We start from the raw sequence: 18,963 nt of genomic DNA on the forward strand, positions 1-18,963 counted from the left end.
ATTATTATGTCTCGTGTAATCATTCAACCTAATATCCAGTGGGTTTTATTTTTTTAGATATTAGTTCAAATTGGCTTACTAACAACATTTTTTATTAAGGACACTGCCTTTTTTTTTGTGTATAAAAATTTGCACTGTAGATTCCTTTGGATGTAAATTAACGAAAATGTAGATTTAAAATCTATGAATATTACTAATGAAAATTTGAGATTGGCTATTAGTCAACAACAAAAAAAGAAATAAAAATGTTTTATTTGATAGGATTTTTGTTTGATTTACCAAACATTTTTTGAAAAAAAACTTGTTTAAAATTTTTTTGATCACTCCCCATCCCCACCCATTTTCCCTTCATTTGAAATAACAGTATTGCGGACATCAATTGCCTCTCCTGTTATGACAGTTAAGTTCTCATTTTTTTGTGCTTTTAAAAAAAAAAAATTATTTAAAAGAATAAGTGTAGGAATTCTCTTGTTTGTTTTATTGATAAGAAGCAACGAGCTGTATGCCACCAATCGGATCTCGATCTTCCTCCTTCCGATTTCTGCGACACAGAAGCAGTGAGTAAACCTGCAGGCTAAGCATGGTTGACTTTGACTCGGCTTTGACCTTTTAAAACTAAACTACGCTACTTTTTTTTTTCCATCAAAAACAGTTTCCGTATTTGATGATTCAATCCTTTTCAAAGCATGGAAGTCTTGTATTTGAATTTCATACCCATTAAAAAGATCTTTCATTATATTAAAGTTCCATGCATATCCATGTATATCAGATTGAGATAAGACGCACTGTAAATGTAAGAATATGAATATTTTTTTTCAATTCTTAAGTGTAGCAAATATTGCTTTGTGTCTGACAATATTCCATAGAAAATGATTTGAATTGACTTTTGCCATTTTTTTAATACAAACGAAAATGTATACTGGTACATGTACTATAAACTTTAACAATTCCTATTGATGATTATAAAATAACACCACTAGTATCTACCGTATACTTAAACATTATGCATGTAAAATATCCAGGGAATGAAGCCTGCGACTAAACAGTTTCCAAAGAACCTGTATCTAAATGTATTATTTTGTATACCGAGATTCATTCTCCAATCTAACTTGTGCCAATGGCCTCTATGATACCTCATTACTCATTGCATCAGCCATTTTCAATACATTCTGTCATATCCATTCATGTATTATGTACCTTGAAGTGGCTAGGAAACTAGCCAGTACATTTGTCAGTGTTTGAGGTTGAACTGTTAATGCAGTGTAGACTTATATAACATCACAAGTTCACTTTTATATTTTGATTGCAGTGCAAAATTGTGTGATTACTTGATAAATTACTTTTAAGAATTTGTTTGTAGTTCTACTTTTTTTGTCCCAATGCTTTTCTATTTTAAATTTCTTATTCACTATTTTATTTGTTGGATTTCTTAATTTCAATATTCATTTCATCGTCAGTTGATCTACTGGTAACACAAGCCTTCTTTCATTGCTGAAAAAGTGACTGAAGTCATTTTATGAAGTTTTGATTTGTATTAGAATAACACCGAGTGTATAAATTTGACAGGTAAAAGGCAGGCCAAGAAAGATGGAGTGGATGACAGTGATGAAGAAACAGCTGCTCCAGTCCAAATCAAGCCAAAGCGCCCTCATAAACGTAAGTATACAGCTGTATATTTAAGTCACTAGAGATCTAGAGGAACGTAAGATGTACTGGATGAATCTGAAAATCTCTGGGATGCTTCATGTTTGGTATATTCTTTAATGTCATAGACTTTGTTGTTGGTTTTTTAATGCAGAAAAGATGTTTAGTACCTAAGTGAAAAATTTTATCCATATGACACACCTAGCTTTGAATGGGAAAGATAATGCTCGGGTCAGGTTTTATTTAGAAGTGTGTGTATCACAACATAAAGGTGGAAGAACAAACATAGCATATAGTGATTCATTGCCAAATTAGCTTGCTAAAGTGACAGGGATTTGAAGGCTCTAAGGGTCAGAGAATTGGGGTTGTATGTATATGTGTAAATTTTCTTAATCTCTGTTTAATAATAGAGCTTATGATTGCATTGAATACTAGTATTGCAAAAATAGATCTTTAATTAATGTGGGGATTCTGTGTTATGTTTTTATGGACAATTTTATGATAGCAGTTATGTTGGATATTATTCTTGGCTATGTTTCATTGCTTCAGGAGAGCTAAATACAATCTTCAGAGTAAGTAAACTGCTTCTTGTCCCAAGTGAGAGGACAGCCTCAGGGTTTTCCAAATATTGTAATAGGAATATACTTTGGTTTCATAAATGCCCCCAGGCATTTTTATGAATAAAGTAAAAACTTGCAGTTTCTAATTTGTTCCTAATGTTCTTTCATTGGTGAACATTTTATTCTATATGTAACATCAAATAATAAAATCAAAGAAAATCATGCAGTGTTCATTGGATAATGATGAAGCCTATTACCATAAACTTGACAAAATGGCTACTTTGACACCTCAACTGTGCAAATTGATACCTGAAACCTCATGATTTCTATTCATTCAGTGGGTGTGCAAGTATTGCCTACAGAGGGCACCCAACCTCCATCATCACCGGCTTCTCCGACCGAAGGCAAAGCAGCGGAAGACTTACGTTCTTCCAGTGAAGATCTTCCACGTAAGGGGCGAAAGAAGCCACGCCACAAACCTGCCATCAGACGAAACGAGTCTCCGGCACGTGGGAACTGGAAGGTAGAGGGAACCTCCGAGTGGCAGTATCCTGCAGATCTAGTCATCACAGACTTTGGCGAGTTTGCTAACCTGGATATCTTCATTTACAAAAAGGTACTCGCAGTTCTAAAGCTCCTTGTGGAATGGGAATTCAGACAATATAAATCTAGATGTGTTCAGCTGCTAGCTGGCTTAGAAATGCATTGTGGTGTTGTTTTATAAATTTGGATTGAAACTTTTTTATGTGCTGGAAACTAGATGAGTTTGTTGTTTTAAACATTTTAATAGCAGTATGTTCAAACCTAAATATGGTGTATACAAATCAATATCAGGTTTAAAGAAAGACAACTCTTCAGAGGAGAAAATCTTGTCTAACAAACATCTCTGTGTATATTTTCAGCTTAAAGATTACACTAGAGACAAAAAGAAGGAAACTATATTTGACAAAGTGTTTAAGCGGTCATTAAGTGCCTTCCATAAGGAGATGCAGGCCACAATATCTGTAGAAAAACAGGTCAGACTTTATATAAGTACCTTATTTCATATGCAATTTCAAATGCAACATATGTACAATGGAGAACAAATATATGTATACCAGTTATTTGGATTTTTGTAAAAAAAAAAAATAATAATAATAATAATTCAAAAACTTATTTTTAGAAATCACTGTAATTATTTGTTGAAATTGAATTCAGAACATGAAAATTAATTTTTTTCATAGTTCACAAATCTTAAGAGAAAAATAAAATGTAGATTTTTTTTGGACAGAAAGGAGAGATTCATTTGCCGTATAGAAATCTGCTGACCAAGTTCGCCTTGACCTTGGAGGCCGAGGTGAAACTGGAGAGGACCAATGCTTCGTTCCCCGTGACGATGGGGGTCAACGCATTCCGTGGCTTTCTGGATGAATTCATCAAACATCACAAGAAAGAGAAAAAGAAGCAAGACAAGAAGGTGGACAACAAGAATCAGAAGCAAGAGAAGACCAAAAAAGATGTCTATGTGAGTAGTCGGAGAAAACTTGGATGAAAACTTTGATTGCATGTACATAGGAAAGATAATCCATTATCAGATTTTATATTTTGAGATCAAAGTATAAATTCAAGGACTGACTTGAATATTTTTCCAGCAGGTCAACGGTTTTATTATATATATTGTAAAGAACTTATTTTGTATGAACATGTGTATGTACATGTAAATGATAGTTTATAAACCCTTATGATTTGGGTTAATGGGTTCTATCTGGTTGAATCATTGAAGGAGTTCTTGGGACACAAGTATTGTCTGACCCAGTTTGGTATACCGACTTTCTGCGAGTTCTGCTCCAACATTATATGGATCATGGAGAAGGGAAGCGTGTGCCAAGGTAAGCAACAGTAGAGGCTGTGTCTGACCAAGAAAATGTGAAAGGTCAAGGAAAAAAGACTTCAAAACATATTTATCATGGAAATTTTTTATTCCAATTGTAAATTTTAGAATGACAGAAGAATTATTCGTTATGAATTATTAAATGGATTCAACAAAACACAAATATGACATGTTGTTTTAATGGTTAATTTTTTGTGTGTGTGTTTTCAGTGTGTAGATATACGTGCCATAAGAGATGTGTGAACAAATCAACGAGCATGTGTAAAGGAGCACAGGACAATCAGGTAAACCAAGACGAAGCACAATCTAGTCAACATTCTGACAAATTGCACTCATTCCCTATTAGTCCTCCTGTTTTAAGTTTCTGACTGAATATTTGATATGAGTTATCTTTCTTAGTATAGAAAAATCTTGTATGCCTTCATAAATATACACTTGAAGTTTTTTTGAGTGTTTTTGATTTGATGAAATGATAGAATAGATAACAAAAAACCCTCTCTACTACAATGGATTGCATTTTTCCCAAAATGTAATATAGTACATGCATTATATCCAGACTTTTGCTTTGTAACCACCAATAACCCAAGCACTTGATTATAGAAAACTTGTCTCACTTTCATTGTATTCCTTCTAACAAGAAACATTGAAGAAGACATTTTGTAATTTCAGGCCTCTCACAAGGACAAACGACCTTTGTCCCCAAAATCTCGAGCTCGGCACTTACTGTCCGAGCCGTTCAGGCCCCGAGTTGAGTCTCTGGACCAAGCTCGGCCCACCGTGCTGGCTCTAATTGTCCATCTCAATAAAATGGCTCAGGTTATTATAGACCATACTGAAATGGCAAGGGGTCTAGATACATTCTCATATCTAAATGTAGTTCTGTACAAAACTAACAGAAGTGTCATTGAAGTGTTACATGTTATTTTTGTTTTGTTTTAGGTAAATGCTAGAAAACAGCTTTCGTTTCAGTGTGGAAAAAACTAAGAGAAAAATAAAAACATAATATTATGCAAAATGCAAATAAGATTTAAAGAAAAAAAAAAAAGAACAAAAAACTTCTTAAAAAGAACAATTTTCTTTTGTTATTATCTACGGTAAACAAAAGTAAAAGCTGAGAAATATAAATAAAATAATATTCTGTATTATGTACAGTACATAAAGAATTCATTCACCTAATAACTAAAAACACAAGTAAGGGTTTGATATTGTCATGGAAAAAGCCCCATTTATACTAGTTTAGACTATTACAAGTATGTATTAATTAACACAAATGGAATATAATCCAAAGATGGGAGACAACTGTGCATGGTGTAAACCTACCGGTATACGCTTAGAACATGTAATGACCAGAACTTGTACTAATGATCAGTGTATTAATTGTCTCTCTGCTCCTCTCTTCTCTGTAGTTCCCAGTTGAGTGCTGCTTTTTCTGGGGGTCAGGGGACTTAGCCCGGGTTTTGTCGAACCTTGTGAGTTCTGGGTGTTGTCGATTTCTCTCCGATAGCTGTGTGACTGCCCTTTGTTGTTGAACTTGTTTGTTTTTTATGGATAACAAAATCTCTTTCTAATTTATACATGTACATGCTACTTATTATATCAAACTGGCTTGGTTTTCCATTTTCATTTTGTTAAATTAATTTTTCAGTTGCACAATTTCTGATGAGCTAAAAATTGTTCAAATGTATTACACATACATGTATACGTCAATATAAGGCCTTTTTTTTTAAAATCTCAAAATGGAGTTGCTGTGTTTATTTTTTTGGATTTAGCTCTCATTCCATACTAAATAATTCCTTTTGATTTTGTTCTCTTTTTAATACAATGTGAAAATTTACAATATGTTAGCACATATCCTAGCTGAACATACAATTTCCCTTTTTTTTTCCCAAGACTGCTTAATGGCTTTCAAAGCACCAGCTTTGCATTTCAAAGTCAATGTCAAACACTATTAATTTTATGATTATAATTGCATTTGAAGAAATTTGTTTTTAAAATTGTCTTTCTTCCCCTGCTTTTGTAGAACCCTGGGTCCAAAGTTTACGGAGTTCCATTGGCCAGCTTAGTGTCGGATGACCACAAAATCCCGGTTATTGTGGAACGACTTATTGTTGCCATAGAAACCCATGGGATGTTCACTGTCGGAGTGTACCGCAAATCTGGTGCTACTGCGAAGGTCAAACAACTGAAGCAGAACATCGACAGCGGTAAAGAAGGTGAGTGGGTGACTGCTCTGGACTGTCGTCTTAGAGTCCAGCTGTTTGAGGATGCAGTTCAAAATGGGTGGTCAGTGCTTACATGATCCTTCTGCCAAGTTTTTTTCAAAAACATTGTGTGTTTGCCTGCTCAAGACCCAATGATGAAAAAGTATTGGACTCAAGATTTTTTACATAAATTTGGGACATAATTTTTTAGTGAAAATTGCTGTGTATTTTAAAGTGAAAACTTCTGTATTTGGAGCATGATATTTAAGGGAAAATTCCCCCGTTTAGGGAATAATTTTTTAAAGGAAAAACATGATTGCTGATCTTGTTTTCATTTTAATTACTGGGCAACTTTAAAAAAAAAAAAACCATCCCTATTAACCCAAAATTTATCTACTTGCTGAGTTGAGATAGGGCAAACAAACGACCATTTTTTTTTTTTTTGGTACAATAGAAAATTTATATTCCCACACAATTTTGCCAAGTACTTTTTATAGGCAGTGTTAATGTAAGAAATGAGATAGGAGAGTAACGGTTGTTCGCATTGAACTTCTGTTTTGCCTTACATCTCTATTCTTGCTAGTGAAAGTTGTCTGGATATTAAATGAAATTTGTATAATGTATGATGTATGTTGTTAATTTTTAAAAGGTCTGTACATAGTCTTTCAGGTTTAATCTAAAAATTCTGATTACCGGTAAATAATAAATGATCTAGAACATGCACTTACATTTCTTCAGATTTGCTTTATATCATTTTCATTTATCAAGTATAAGTGTGATTTATATTTTTCCCCAGATATGACTGCTATAGATATTGAAGAATACCCTATTCACACACTAACCACAGTGCTCAAATATTTCTTCCGTGAACTCCCCGAACCCTTGCTGACCTTTGAACTTTATGATGATTTCCTGAGAACTGCAGGTACTATATATTCTAATCAAATGCAATGAATACATATTGGCATAAAATGGCAAATAGGATCACCTGCAAATTTTTAAATCTTTTCTATTTCTGACAATTGTTACCATATGAAATAACTATCAAAATTTGGCAATCGCAAATTTGTACTGTTGCTATTGGTATCAAGATAAACTTTTTATGCTTCTTGTAAGTTTTTTCCACCATTTTATTTCAGAAATTCATGATGAGAAGGAAAGAGTGCAAGCTATGTATGCTGTGATTGAGAAGCTACCCAAGCCAAATTACGATTTGTTTGAGAGACTGATTTTCCACTTAGCGAGAATTGCTCACAACGAACCTTTAAACAAAATGTCCTCAAATGGTCTAGCCATCATATTTGCACCTGCATTACTCAGAACCAACAAGAAACTTCAAGCTCAAGATTCCCTCAACCAAGTGCCAAGACAAACTGCGTAAGTTTGTAGTTCTGTTCATTGAATGCGAGTACATGCACAGCATATACTTCTATTTTGCAAATAAATACCGGTACAACCCAACAATGTTTCCAACCCTTATAGTACTCCAATACTAATAAACACTGCAAAATTTGTTAAGTTATTCAATATAAAAGTCAAATCTATGGTAAAAGTGGTAAGTTCCTTGATATTGTAGAGTATCTAATGTTGCTGAGGATTGTATATCGTATTTACTTAGTTTTAAAAAAATTAAAAAAAAAAACTTCTTAATGGCATGTTTAAAAAAGATGTGTAAGATTGCTACAACCAACTCTACAACCTTATCAATAATGATTTGAAGATAGGTCCATTTTAAATTCATTTTCTTCCGTTGTCTTTTAGTGTGATAAAGCAAATCATTACTGAACAACTGTTGAAAATAAAAGAGACTTTCAACGACTTAAGTACATTGGAGACGGCGGAGGTAACCGCTACAGACCGCCTCAATGTGGTGCGACTCAGCATGAGAGCCAGGGTGAGTCACGAAAGGGGGATAATGAAATACAAGGTCATGTTATAGTGCTTTGTCATATCAGGCTTTCATTGAACCCTGTCATGGTAACTGTGGTACTGCTTTTTCAATGGGCAAATTTATATAGCTTTACGAAGTTTTATTTGTTAGGTAAATAAATATTTGTATGGGTTTGAATAAATTATCCACTCTATTTCATGTTTCACCAAAGTGGTAACTTTCTCTGCAAATAAGGCAATTCCACAGTATCATGAAGGGGTTTATAAGAGAAGGTCGGATGTGATAGTTTGCCTTTTCTTTGATCCGAATTAGCATCATCAAATCTCATTATTGAGGAAATAAACTATTTGGAACAATCCTAAAAAGGCCCCTTCATTGAGATTATGTAATTATGCAGTGAATAGTTTAAGAGATCAATATTTTTTTTATTAACTTAGTGAAAGGATAAAGAGATATTTTTGTGTGTTGTTGTAAACATTGATATTTGACTTTTACAGAGCCCTGTGCGTCCGCCCACCTCCCCCGAGCCTGAGGTGAGCTCTATCACAGAGGAGACGGGGGTTCCCGAGGACATGGATGAGGAGGAGGCAAAGGAGGAGGAGAAGGCTCTGTGTTCACACATCAGGTCCATTCAGAAAGAAAGGTCAGTCACACAGTATTTCTGTTTAATATTTTTTTCATTTTATAGACTAAGTAAAGAATGATACAGAAGTACCCGTAATAAAAGGTCGAATGGGATATGAATGCAATTGACCACATGACCAAATCCTACAAGGAGGATTTACGTGTATATATACAATTCATGGTTAGGCATTTATTGTACTTATCTACTTTATGTTAACATGTTTATTAATACAAAATTTCATTCTTATAGAGAAAACCTGACCTCCCTTTTGCCAGCCTTAGAGTGTCGTCACTTGAGTTCGGACGACGATGGTCTAAGCACCGATGGCATGGATAGCATATACGATACCGCTGACGAGGAGGAAAACGAGGAATACGCCTTGACCTTTGACCTTCCAGGTAGGCACCAGTAGACCGTGTTAGTTGTTCAAAGCGTGCTGTGTGTGTATGTGTGCTGACCCTCCGCAGATCTCCTGTGTGTAACAAAACACCTGTAGAGGAGCTTTTTGGGTTCAGAGTAGAGCAATCCAGAGAAGAACCACCCGGTACCGGGCTTCTTAAAACTGTATTGATTTAATGTAGTGTGATGTGAATACTAATGATTTAATTTTGGATACAGTTCATAATCAGTGTAAAATCGTACTTATACCAAACTTTGTGGTATATATCTTTGTTACATATTGTTCGTTATTTTATTTTTGGTGTTAATGTTGTTTAGTAGCTGAATTTTTATATAATTTTATTTGATGAAAAGAAAGGAAAGGATTGAGGTGAATTTTTTATTAAGTAAATTTCTTTGTTCAAATAATTGCTCTCTTACGATGCGTTTAACCGCCTTTCTAATATTTTGATAAGTTTGAAAGTCAAATGCATTTTAACAAATTTAATCTTTGATATAAACAGCTGAATCTGTGCCATTGATTTCATACTGTGCTGTTCTTTTTGGTGTATAGACAAGTAAAGGTAATCATCAAGTGGAGGTTACTGGTGGTTTCTGGTATTTTTTCTTTGGCTGCTTTATTTTTATTGTAGCGTCCTTTTCACTGTGCAGAATAACCCAATAGAGTTTAGTGTCAATAGTCTGTCTGCAGCTCAAACAACAACCCAATGCTTAATTGAAGAGCCATTTTGCACTCCGTAGGTGCAGCCACCAAATAAATCCTAAATTAGTGTCTTGCAATTGGAACAAATCAACAAGGCCTTCAACTTACCATCAACTGGTCCCCTGGCTTGAGTCTCTCATGTTGAAAGTTATGGGTGTTTCATTTGATAACTTGTAATTTTCATTAACAGCTAGGTCGCATTCTTAAATGATCAGATAGTGTGTTTAGAAACATGAGACGATAGAAACCATGTATGATGTATTTTGAAAGCTTTGTTGTTTTTGAAAGAAACTGATAAATATGATGCATAGCACAATGAATTCACACACAAATTGCAATGGAAACAAAATAAACTGTATTTACATTTTCTAAGATACAGAGATTGATTGAGAAATATTAATTGATAACAATTACTTAGCAGGTAGATTTAAGATTTTTATACCTTTCAAAAAGTGTTGACGTTTTTGGGTGAACAGATAGATTACATAAGTGTAAGGGTAAAAGATTAAAGTCTAATTCCAGTTGAATAAAGGTTGAGTGCACAGACTATTGATGCTGGCTTTTAGCTGCTCCCAACAAGCTTTGTGTGTACTTTGTATTGTCCCAACTATTGTTATTACTATATACTGGGAAATATTTGTCCCCGTTTTATTTTCGCCCCTTTCATCCTGGTTGTCAGCTGGCAAATATAAGACTTGGTGAATCCCAATGTCTCAAATTATTTTTCTTTAAACAAAACTGTGGGCAAAGTCAAGACTGGGCGAAAACTGGTTGCAAGTGTAGAAGGGCGAAAATTACCTGGGGCAAAAATAACCCTGTATACAGTATTAAAAATTTTAAAATTGGTGTGAAAATATGTTCATGTATTTGTATATCAGAGCACGGTTTTCCTGACCAACGTACACACTTTAATAATAATTATTTAGGTAGATCTGATTAACATTCGTTTGGTACTAAGTCTTGTTCTTTTCTGGAAGGGAGGAAAATGAAAGTGAAAGCAAAATCAAACCAAAGGCCAAGGAGTAGTCAAACTTAAATTGTGGTAATTGGAATGCTCATCCCATTTTGTCCTCTTCTATATTAATTTTTCATTTGTATGTGTTATAAACAATGGAATTATGATCATTTCATGATTATATTGATACATGTATCTAACAATCTCTCATTTGAATTCAATTTATCTGTCTTTATTTTTTGTCTTCAAATTTCGCAGGAATGGTTAGCGCACGGGTTTAACTTTAGGTATATTTCTAATTTAGCTAGTCTAAATCCCCTATATTTCAGAACAACTTTTGTTCCTATTTTTTTTCCTAGTTCTAGTTGTGATTGATGAAGACTGTTACAGTACGCTTCATTCATTTAGTTCTTTTCACTTTGATTTTCAGCTTGAATGATGAATTTTATTACAATTTTGCTACTTTATTTTGTAAAATTTCAGCCTAGCATTTTCTAAGTTCACTGTGAATAATTTATAATTTTTCAAAATTTGTGTTTGAACTTGACTGTATCATAGGATTTAGGATATTTCATTCATAGTTTATGATTATAAGTGAGGGAATAATGATTTTTACCAAGAAGTAATGAAAGTTTAGTAATGGCTTTGTACATATAGTTTCTTGTAATGATTATAAAGTCTGTACCGTCAAGATTTCCTGTGAAAGTATAATTGAGAGTACTGGTAATGTGAATATGATGCATGCAAATCCATCTTTTCTAATGTAATCTGAAGTATATAAACTTTATAGGGCCTATTCTTTGAATATTTTAATCAAAAGACTCTTCCTCGGATCATCCCCAGAATGTCAATGAACTGTACTTTTTATGTCATGTTCAATGTTTGCATCCAAAGTTTGATTAGAAAATGAATGTGTTTCTGTTAATTAGTATAATCTGTCTTTCTTTGTAAAGTAAGTATTTGTAACAATAAATAAGGATATAAGATTTAAACAATAAAGGTTATAACAAAATAATTTTTTTTTTAACATTTGTAAATTTTCACACAAAATAAATGAAATTTTAAAATTTTCAATGTTATTGATTGTCTATAAAATGACTGCATTTTAATGGTACACCCTTATTTTCTTGCAGTGAGTCCCCCTTCTCAGCTTCAGCACTTAACCAAGAGGCGAGTCTCCAACAATCCCATCAAAAGACCCCCAAAGCGGTACAAACCCTGCCCAGACAAACGGGGAGACCAGTGTTTTTCCTGTAGCAGTGACGACCTGAGCGATCCTCTGGAGAGCACTGCCAACGATTCCACTGCATCGAACATTTCAGAGGGGTCCTCGGTGCTTCCAATCGCTCACACCCGCGAACCTTCGTGGGAATCCAGTTCTGTCTCGATCCCAGCCCTCCACAACATTTGTGAGGATGAGGATGAAATCATGGTCTAGTAACTGTGAGCCCTGCCATTCCTTGTTAGTCACTGTGACACAAAAAGTCCACTCATTCATTGCGTGTTTTTCTGTTCATTGTTTTTTTTTTATTTAACTTGACCCATATCAGTTGTGGAGAGTCATTCCAAGTCTTCATGAATATTCATATTCTACCTCATTTGTATGCATATTAATGACATGCTAATTAGTCATTAACATATGGGATGGACAGGGTTGGAGATGTGGTGTGTTTGCAGTGCTTTAGAAGAGAACATTTTTGATTCAACATGTAGACATGAACATGTAGACTTCTGTATTATTGAATGCAGTATGCTGTTGAATGTATCAAGTGCCTAGTGAACTCAATGTCTTCACAATTTGCAAGTTCATTACATGATTATTTATTTTCAGTTTAACTGTGCTTTGTGGGATTGCAAACTGATTTCATATGCAATTTATGTTTATTTTTGCCAAAACTTGTGTATTTTTCAAGTGCAATAATAGTCATATTAAGTAGCGCTTTGTATGCTTACAAACAATTATTAATGCGTGTCACTTCCCAGTTACGTCGCCATGGAAAAGACAAAGTGTCAGAGTGCCAGTCGGTTTTTGTCAATATAAATATGTATAATGTGTTCTAGTCATGCAGTACAGAACTTGGTTATATTTGTACGATGATGGTGATAATTAAGAAGAAGAAGATGATGATGATGATGATGATGAATTTGGTTAGATAGACGTGTTAGATTGGCATATTCTGTGATGGACACATGCTGTTATGATCTGAGATATCATCAATGTAAATAGTCATTTTATTTTGATCATCTCATTATGATTTTTTTTATGTGATTTTTTTGTTTGTTTCTTGGGGTCTTTCAAGTATGTTTTATGATTGCTTGCTGCTGTTGGAACAACACCATTTCAGTTGTGGAGAAAGTGAATGCTCTGAATCTTTGGTACATTACGTTGTCCGAGATATATTAAAGATCATCGTTTTCGCCATGTTCCAGAAGCTGTTGCATTATAATACTTTCTTTATTGTTATTTTGAGAGAAAGAAATTGTTGCGCATTAAAATATGATATTGAAATAACCACAACTGTGCTTAACACACTGATATTATAAAACAACATATGTCATCAGTTCAATTTTTTTTTTAATTTTTCATCCAAGACAGATCTAAAAAAAAAAACTTCTTTTTTTGCCTGATCACTTCAGATAAAGAATGTTCACCACATGTGTTGCACTTTTAAATTATGTTACACTTTTAACTTGCAAGGTTCCTTAGGTACGCAGAACTTGAACAACTAGAGGTAGTTGAATTTTTTTTATTTCAGCAAATGACCACCAAATATGTTCAAACTTATTTTAAAACACCTACTGGTATTTACTACTTAAAGTGGAAACATCTTCAAATCTCCCAGATTTATCAAATTTTCATTTCTGTACTAATAATATTTGTAGAAACATGCCCTATGTATGGTTTCTATGTTTGTATATTGTAGTGTCTGTGGAATTCTATCAAGTGATTGTTTTTCTGGATTACTGCCTTATACTGTAATTGTCAACCATCATTAATATTTCCATCTTGAATATACACATATGAACAACAATAGATATTTACTGCAGAAACTTGATCATTATAAATTATATATGCCCCAGTTACTTCCAATATTTCAGTCTTCTGAAAAGGTGCTCTGAATTTGACTGCCAAATTGTACAACTATTGATAATTACACATCAAAATGGTTCAAAACTGTGCATGTTGATGTGGATTATAGCACAATCTTCCTTGTCTGTGTGAAGCAAGAAAGAAATGTGTAAATCACACTTCTAATCTGCTGTTTTTACACAGTTTATGTATTACATGTATTTCTGATGTTAAAAGAAGGGTAACTCTTTGACTTTGTTTTCGAGTCAATGATATAGTGTCTGTTGATTCTTTTCAAGTACAGTAGACATTGCTTCATAGAAAATACATGGCTTACTAATGCAACTCTATTTTTTTGTTGTTGGAATATACATGTATTTTCCTTTTTTTTTTTTTTTTTTTTTTAAGAAATGATCTTTCATTGCAGAAATATGTTGTTTTAATTTTTGATCAAATCACAAGACTTGTTTTCTCTGAGATTATGAATTTCTGGAGAAAAAAAAACCAGTGGATTAAACATGGTGTAAATGAAGAAGGTTTTCCCCAATGCGTCATTTCTGACTTTGTTATCACCTGTGATGCTCAAATTGATTTGTTATTTAAGCTCTGCTGTAAACACATTCCTTTTTTCAAAGGGGTTTTATTTTGTCATTAAAAAGAACAAATATGAATTACAATATTGTTCAGTCATAAAATGAGGCTGTGACATTGTAAAACAAAGCTTTTTTACTCTGAAAATTGCACAAACGCTAGGCCAGTTAAAGCAACTTTTGTGTGGTGACCCATTCATAAAGTAGAAGCCATGTTTCTATTTTATTTTTTTTTTGGGGGGGGGGGGGCATACAATTGTATGTGTTTCTACATATAATACAGTATGCTCCGATTTCTTTCTTTCACCTCAGACCAGTGTTTGTTTGATACTGGCGGACCATTCCATTCGTTTTCTCTTCAAATAGGGTATTATCATGTAAGTGCACTGTATATGAGATGTTTTTGAATGGGAACAATTAAGTGCATTAAAAGAAGAACAGAAAAGTTTATACTGCTGTTGTGTTGTAATTTTATTTTGATTAGAACACTACGCACTCACTGGTGATTTTTCAGATCTGACTCTTCACATCTTACAAATCCGACCGTGTAAATAGAAAATTTATAAGACAGACAGGAAGTCAGATGGACATGGTCAGAGACATGTTCTATTCTGTCTGGCAAGTCAGGTGCTTCTGAACATTGACTAACAAGATCAAATACAGTACAGTGGAATTTTCCCGAAGTTTTGCAACTGATTAATTTAGATTAGTTTTAAGATATATTCGATGCATTTGAGCTGGAGTGTTAACCTACATAAATGTAGGTACTAGTGCATCTTGAACAACCGAGTTGAAATGCACAAAAAAAATAAATATGAAAAAATTTGGAACCGAATAAAATCTATGGATAATAATTGTACTAAAAAAAATGGGGGGGGGGGGGGGGGGATAAGATAGCGGAAATGCCCATTTAATACAATTTCAAATTTAATTTTTTCCAAATAAATATGCATATGTACCTGATAGTGTTATATTACAAGTTTACAAAAGGACAGTTTCTAACTATATTCAGTTTTGAATATATCAGCAAACGACAAGAAAAAAAAGTTTGGGTGGTATCGAACCCTCAACCTAAAAACCAAAGCTCTAAAATGTTACCAAATATCTTGTGCTCTAACCACTGAGCCATTTCAATCACAACAATCTTCCCTGTTTAAATGCTACATGCGACTTCGACCAAGAATTTACGAACTTGTATTAATTTTCTAAAACGTTCAATTGTGGGATACAAAATACATTTTTAAAGTATACATGTAATGATGAAATTGAAAGAAATATTTACAATTTTTTTCTCAAAGAAACAAAGTATCAATAAACGTAATTGATTAAAAAACACAACATAATCTTGTTTCAAAATACGGAGAAAAAGCGCCAAGATCATCTTAATATGGATTTGTAACTAAAGTGTTACTGTATGCCACTTTGTTGACAATCCTGTAGGTATGTTGCTTCTCGGGAATGGCTTGTGGAAGCTGGCTATATGTCATAATTAGGGAATAAAACTTACTTTTATAAAAGGACTCGACAACATTTAGTTCTCTTTTTAACGTGAATGCAAACCTTGATGGGTTGTTGGTTTCAAGGAAATTTTTAAGTTTATATTTCTTTTAAGATGTCGCAAATCAAGGTGTAAAGTGAATTAAATGTATTATATATAGTCATCAGCACTTGGAATTTCCTCACTCTATAGCTTGAAACACAGAAAAATATTAAACAGAACTAAATATCCCCAATTTCGAAATTCTAAAAAAAGAAGGCAGTGAGAGAAAGCAATTTCATAATAATTTTAGATATTTCTTAAATTTCAGGTACAAAAAGTATCAAATCATTTTAATCTATATATTCTTTACTACCGTATATCAACATGGGGGAAAAGCTTCGAAAAGGCGCACCGAGGAAAAGCATAAAGTATGCAGATACTGAGAGAAAGATTGGAAAGATTCCTAAAAAAATATCATTAATCCCTATGGATGTCAGAAGTAGGTGTTTCCCAGCTCGGTCAGCGTGTAAACAAGATAAATATGTTGAGATGAAACTTAAGTTGTATGTCAACATAACTAACTTGCATGTCGACATAAATATGTTGCCTGTCAACATATTTATCTTGCATGTTAACATAACTTAGTTGCATGTCGACATAAATAAGTTGCATGTCGACATAAAGAAGTTGCCTGTTAACATAAATAAGGTAGCGTATCTAAAATCTTAGATGTCGCATGTTAGCAATATTTGAGATTTTGTATAACTCTTATTTGATTGCAGTTTTCTTGCATGTCAACATAGTTATGTTGCATGTTGACATAAATATCTTGCATGTCAACATATTTATCTTGCATGTCGACATAATTAACAGAAAAATAACTTGCACACAAGGGGCAGAGATATGCCACCATACAAAAACCACAGATTAATAATGACATTCACATGCAATTTCATAAGAAAATCGATTGTAGTTCACACGGTTTTGAACTGTCAACACAAAAGTCAAAGCGATCGAGTAAAACTACGTTTGTTTATGAGTACACACATTCGTTTTACTTTAAAAAAAAAACTACTTTCAAATTGTTTTGCTAATTATATCTAAGCTATAACTTAGGAACTATAATAGATAAATTGTATGCATCGTTTCAAACGAAAAATGCAGTGAAATCATTATACGGTATGATACAAAAGAAAATTACATACTGTATTACATATAAGGGAAATATTCGCCCGTTTTAATTTCGCCCCTTTCCTTTTGCCCTCGTTGTCAGCGGCCGAATTAAAGAATGCCTTATATTATCTATCTTTAAACTAACCTTCGTCTTGGCGAATTCAAGACGGGATGAAGCCGTATGCAAGCGAAGAAAGGCGAAAATAACACGGGGCGAAAATAACCTAGCTGTGTACAGTAACCCGCATATATGCGGGTTATGTTATTTTTCTGAAATGCTGGCTACACCTTCATACCCGGATTTACAAATGTTTACATGTAAACCATAATGAAAATTATTTAAAAACTTTTCAGAATATTTGTGCATCTGAACGGATGATGTAGCGCACCCATTACAGAGGTCACAATAAGTTCCAGGAGACTGCAATTGCTTGTACAATTGCATTACATATGTACCATCATTTAGCAGAAAAATTATCTCCACTTTCCGCTAAATGGTATCCGATCATTGAGCCCTTCCTTTGACAAGGCAATCGATAAAATATCAAAACTGAATAATAGTTCAGAACTAAAACTTCAGAGATGAGAAAAATACCAACAGATTCCATTATCATAATAGCTTTTTTTTTTTAAATTACTCTAAAATATTTTTTGTTTCTCACGGAAATTTTTTATACTAAGCATAAGCGCATGTTCTCATTGCTGGAGACTTGTTTATTATCATATGCAAATCTTCCTTACCAAAACCAAAACGGTCAACAGTGCATGGGTAAATAAAAACTGACAGGACTTGCCTGCAGTGCTCTCTGTTGAACTGCATGTAGATCTTGTCATAAGCACAGAAAAGTTAAAAAATTCTTAATTTTGACGAATAATAAATTACCCACGTATTGAATTTCATCGTTTGGACCCCTCCCCCTTTTTATATTGCTGGATCCGCTCCGATGTTCCAGGGTCGAGACATCCAAGGAAAGCTTACGACTATCTAAAGACGTCGGAACCAGGCAGAGTGCATGGAAGACTAAATCATAAATACTAACACCCCCCCTTTTAACAGCATATTTTGAATAGAAAAGCATAATTCAATAAGACCATAACAAAAAATGGTTATTCATTTTCTTTTGAGGAAATAAAGCATTTAAAGTAAAGATTTGAAATATAAAATGGTCTAAACTTTTATGAAATTATTTTCTTTATAACTTCTTTGGAGTAATTATTTTTAAGTAATATTGAAGTAATATCAAGTAATATTTTTAAGTTTATAATGATATTGTACGTGATCTCATCTATGAGTCATTGTTTTTCAATCATATCTCACATTTTGTCAATTAACAGCAAAACAGCTTGTTTCTCCCATACGCATCTTAACAACAAGAGGCCCATGGGCCACATCGCTCACCTGAGCAACAATAGGTAGGAGAAAATCAGCTTAACAGTCATAATTCACACTATCTTTGCAATGTAGTATAATACATGTAGATCCTGTATAAGAAAGAGTCCATTTTTTTACCCGGGATATTCTTATATTTATATCAAGTCTCTTTCCTAAAAGGATGATTTTATAGCCATATCACTTGTTGAGCATTGCAGTTCTCAAAAACATCCTAAACAATTGTTTATATAAAGGATATAAACCTACATCAAACTCTGAACCCCTTGTGAGGCTCAAGAATCATCCAGGGACCAAAGTCTAAACAATCTGAAAGATATACAGCAATATGTCAAAATGCTTGCATATAAGTAAAACCATATATCATAACATTTCATTTTTGTGAATAATTAAAAGATTTTGATTTGAAAGA

At 33.5% G+C, this 18,963-nt stretch overlaps 1 protein-coding gene across 18 annotated transcripts in view; it reads left to right on the plus strand.

Annotated features, from left to right (window-relative positions):
* The window catches only part of LOC105320816 (unconventional myosin-IXb), a 51,461-nt gene extending 36,503 nt beyond the window's left edge, over positions 1-14,958 (plus strand). For 10 of the 18 annotated variants that reach the window (XM_066087403.1, XM_066087410.1, XM_066087412.1 and 7 more), the window contains 15 exons: positions 489-557; positions 1,567-1,656; positions 2,543-2,820; positions 3,107-3,220; positions 3,475-3,708; positions 3,967-4,072; positions 4,285-4,358; positions 5,481-5,543; positions 6,095-6,287; positions 7,072-7,200; positions 7,415-7,652; positions 8,037-8,169; positions 8,664-8,809; positions 9,041-9,189; positions 11,982-14,958. In XM_066087403.1, coding sequence (XP_065943475.1) covers positions 489-557; positions 1,567-1,656; positions 2,543-2,820; positions 3,107-3,220; positions 3,475-3,708; positions 3,967-4,072; positions 4,285-4,358; positions 5,481-5,543; positions 6,095-6,287; positions 7,072-7,200; positions 7,415-7,652; positions 8,037-8,169; positions 8,664-8,809; positions 9,041-9,189; positions 11,982-12,286 — 2,321 coding nt within the window. In that variant the 3' untranslated portion in view covers positions 12,287-14,958. Of the gene's footprint in view, positions 1-488; positions 558-1,566; positions 1,657-2,542; positions 2,821-3,106; positions 3,221-3,474; positions 3,709-3,966; positions 4,073-4,284; positions 4,359-4,743; positions 5,029-5,480; positions 5,544-6,094; positions 6,288-7,071; positions 7,201-7,414; positions 7,653-8,036; positions 8,170-8,663; positions 8,810-9,040; positions 9,190-9,544; positions 9,561-9,743; positions 9,788-10,870; positions 10,936-11,106; positions 11,136-11,981 lie in introns of those variants that run through there. The other 8 variants (XM_066087415.1, XM_066087411.1, XM_066087416.1 and 5 more) reach the window with 8 other exon arrangements.
* Positions 14,959-18,963: the final 4,005 nt, after the last annotated feature.

Source organism: Magallana gigas, chromosome 6, assembly GCF_963853765.1.
Source record: "Magallana gigas chromosome 6, xbMagGiga1.1, whole genome shotgun sequence".
NCBI classification, from domain to species: domain Eukaryota; kingdom Metazoa; phylum Mollusca; class Bivalvia; order Ostreida; family Ostreidae; genus Magallana; species Magallana gigas.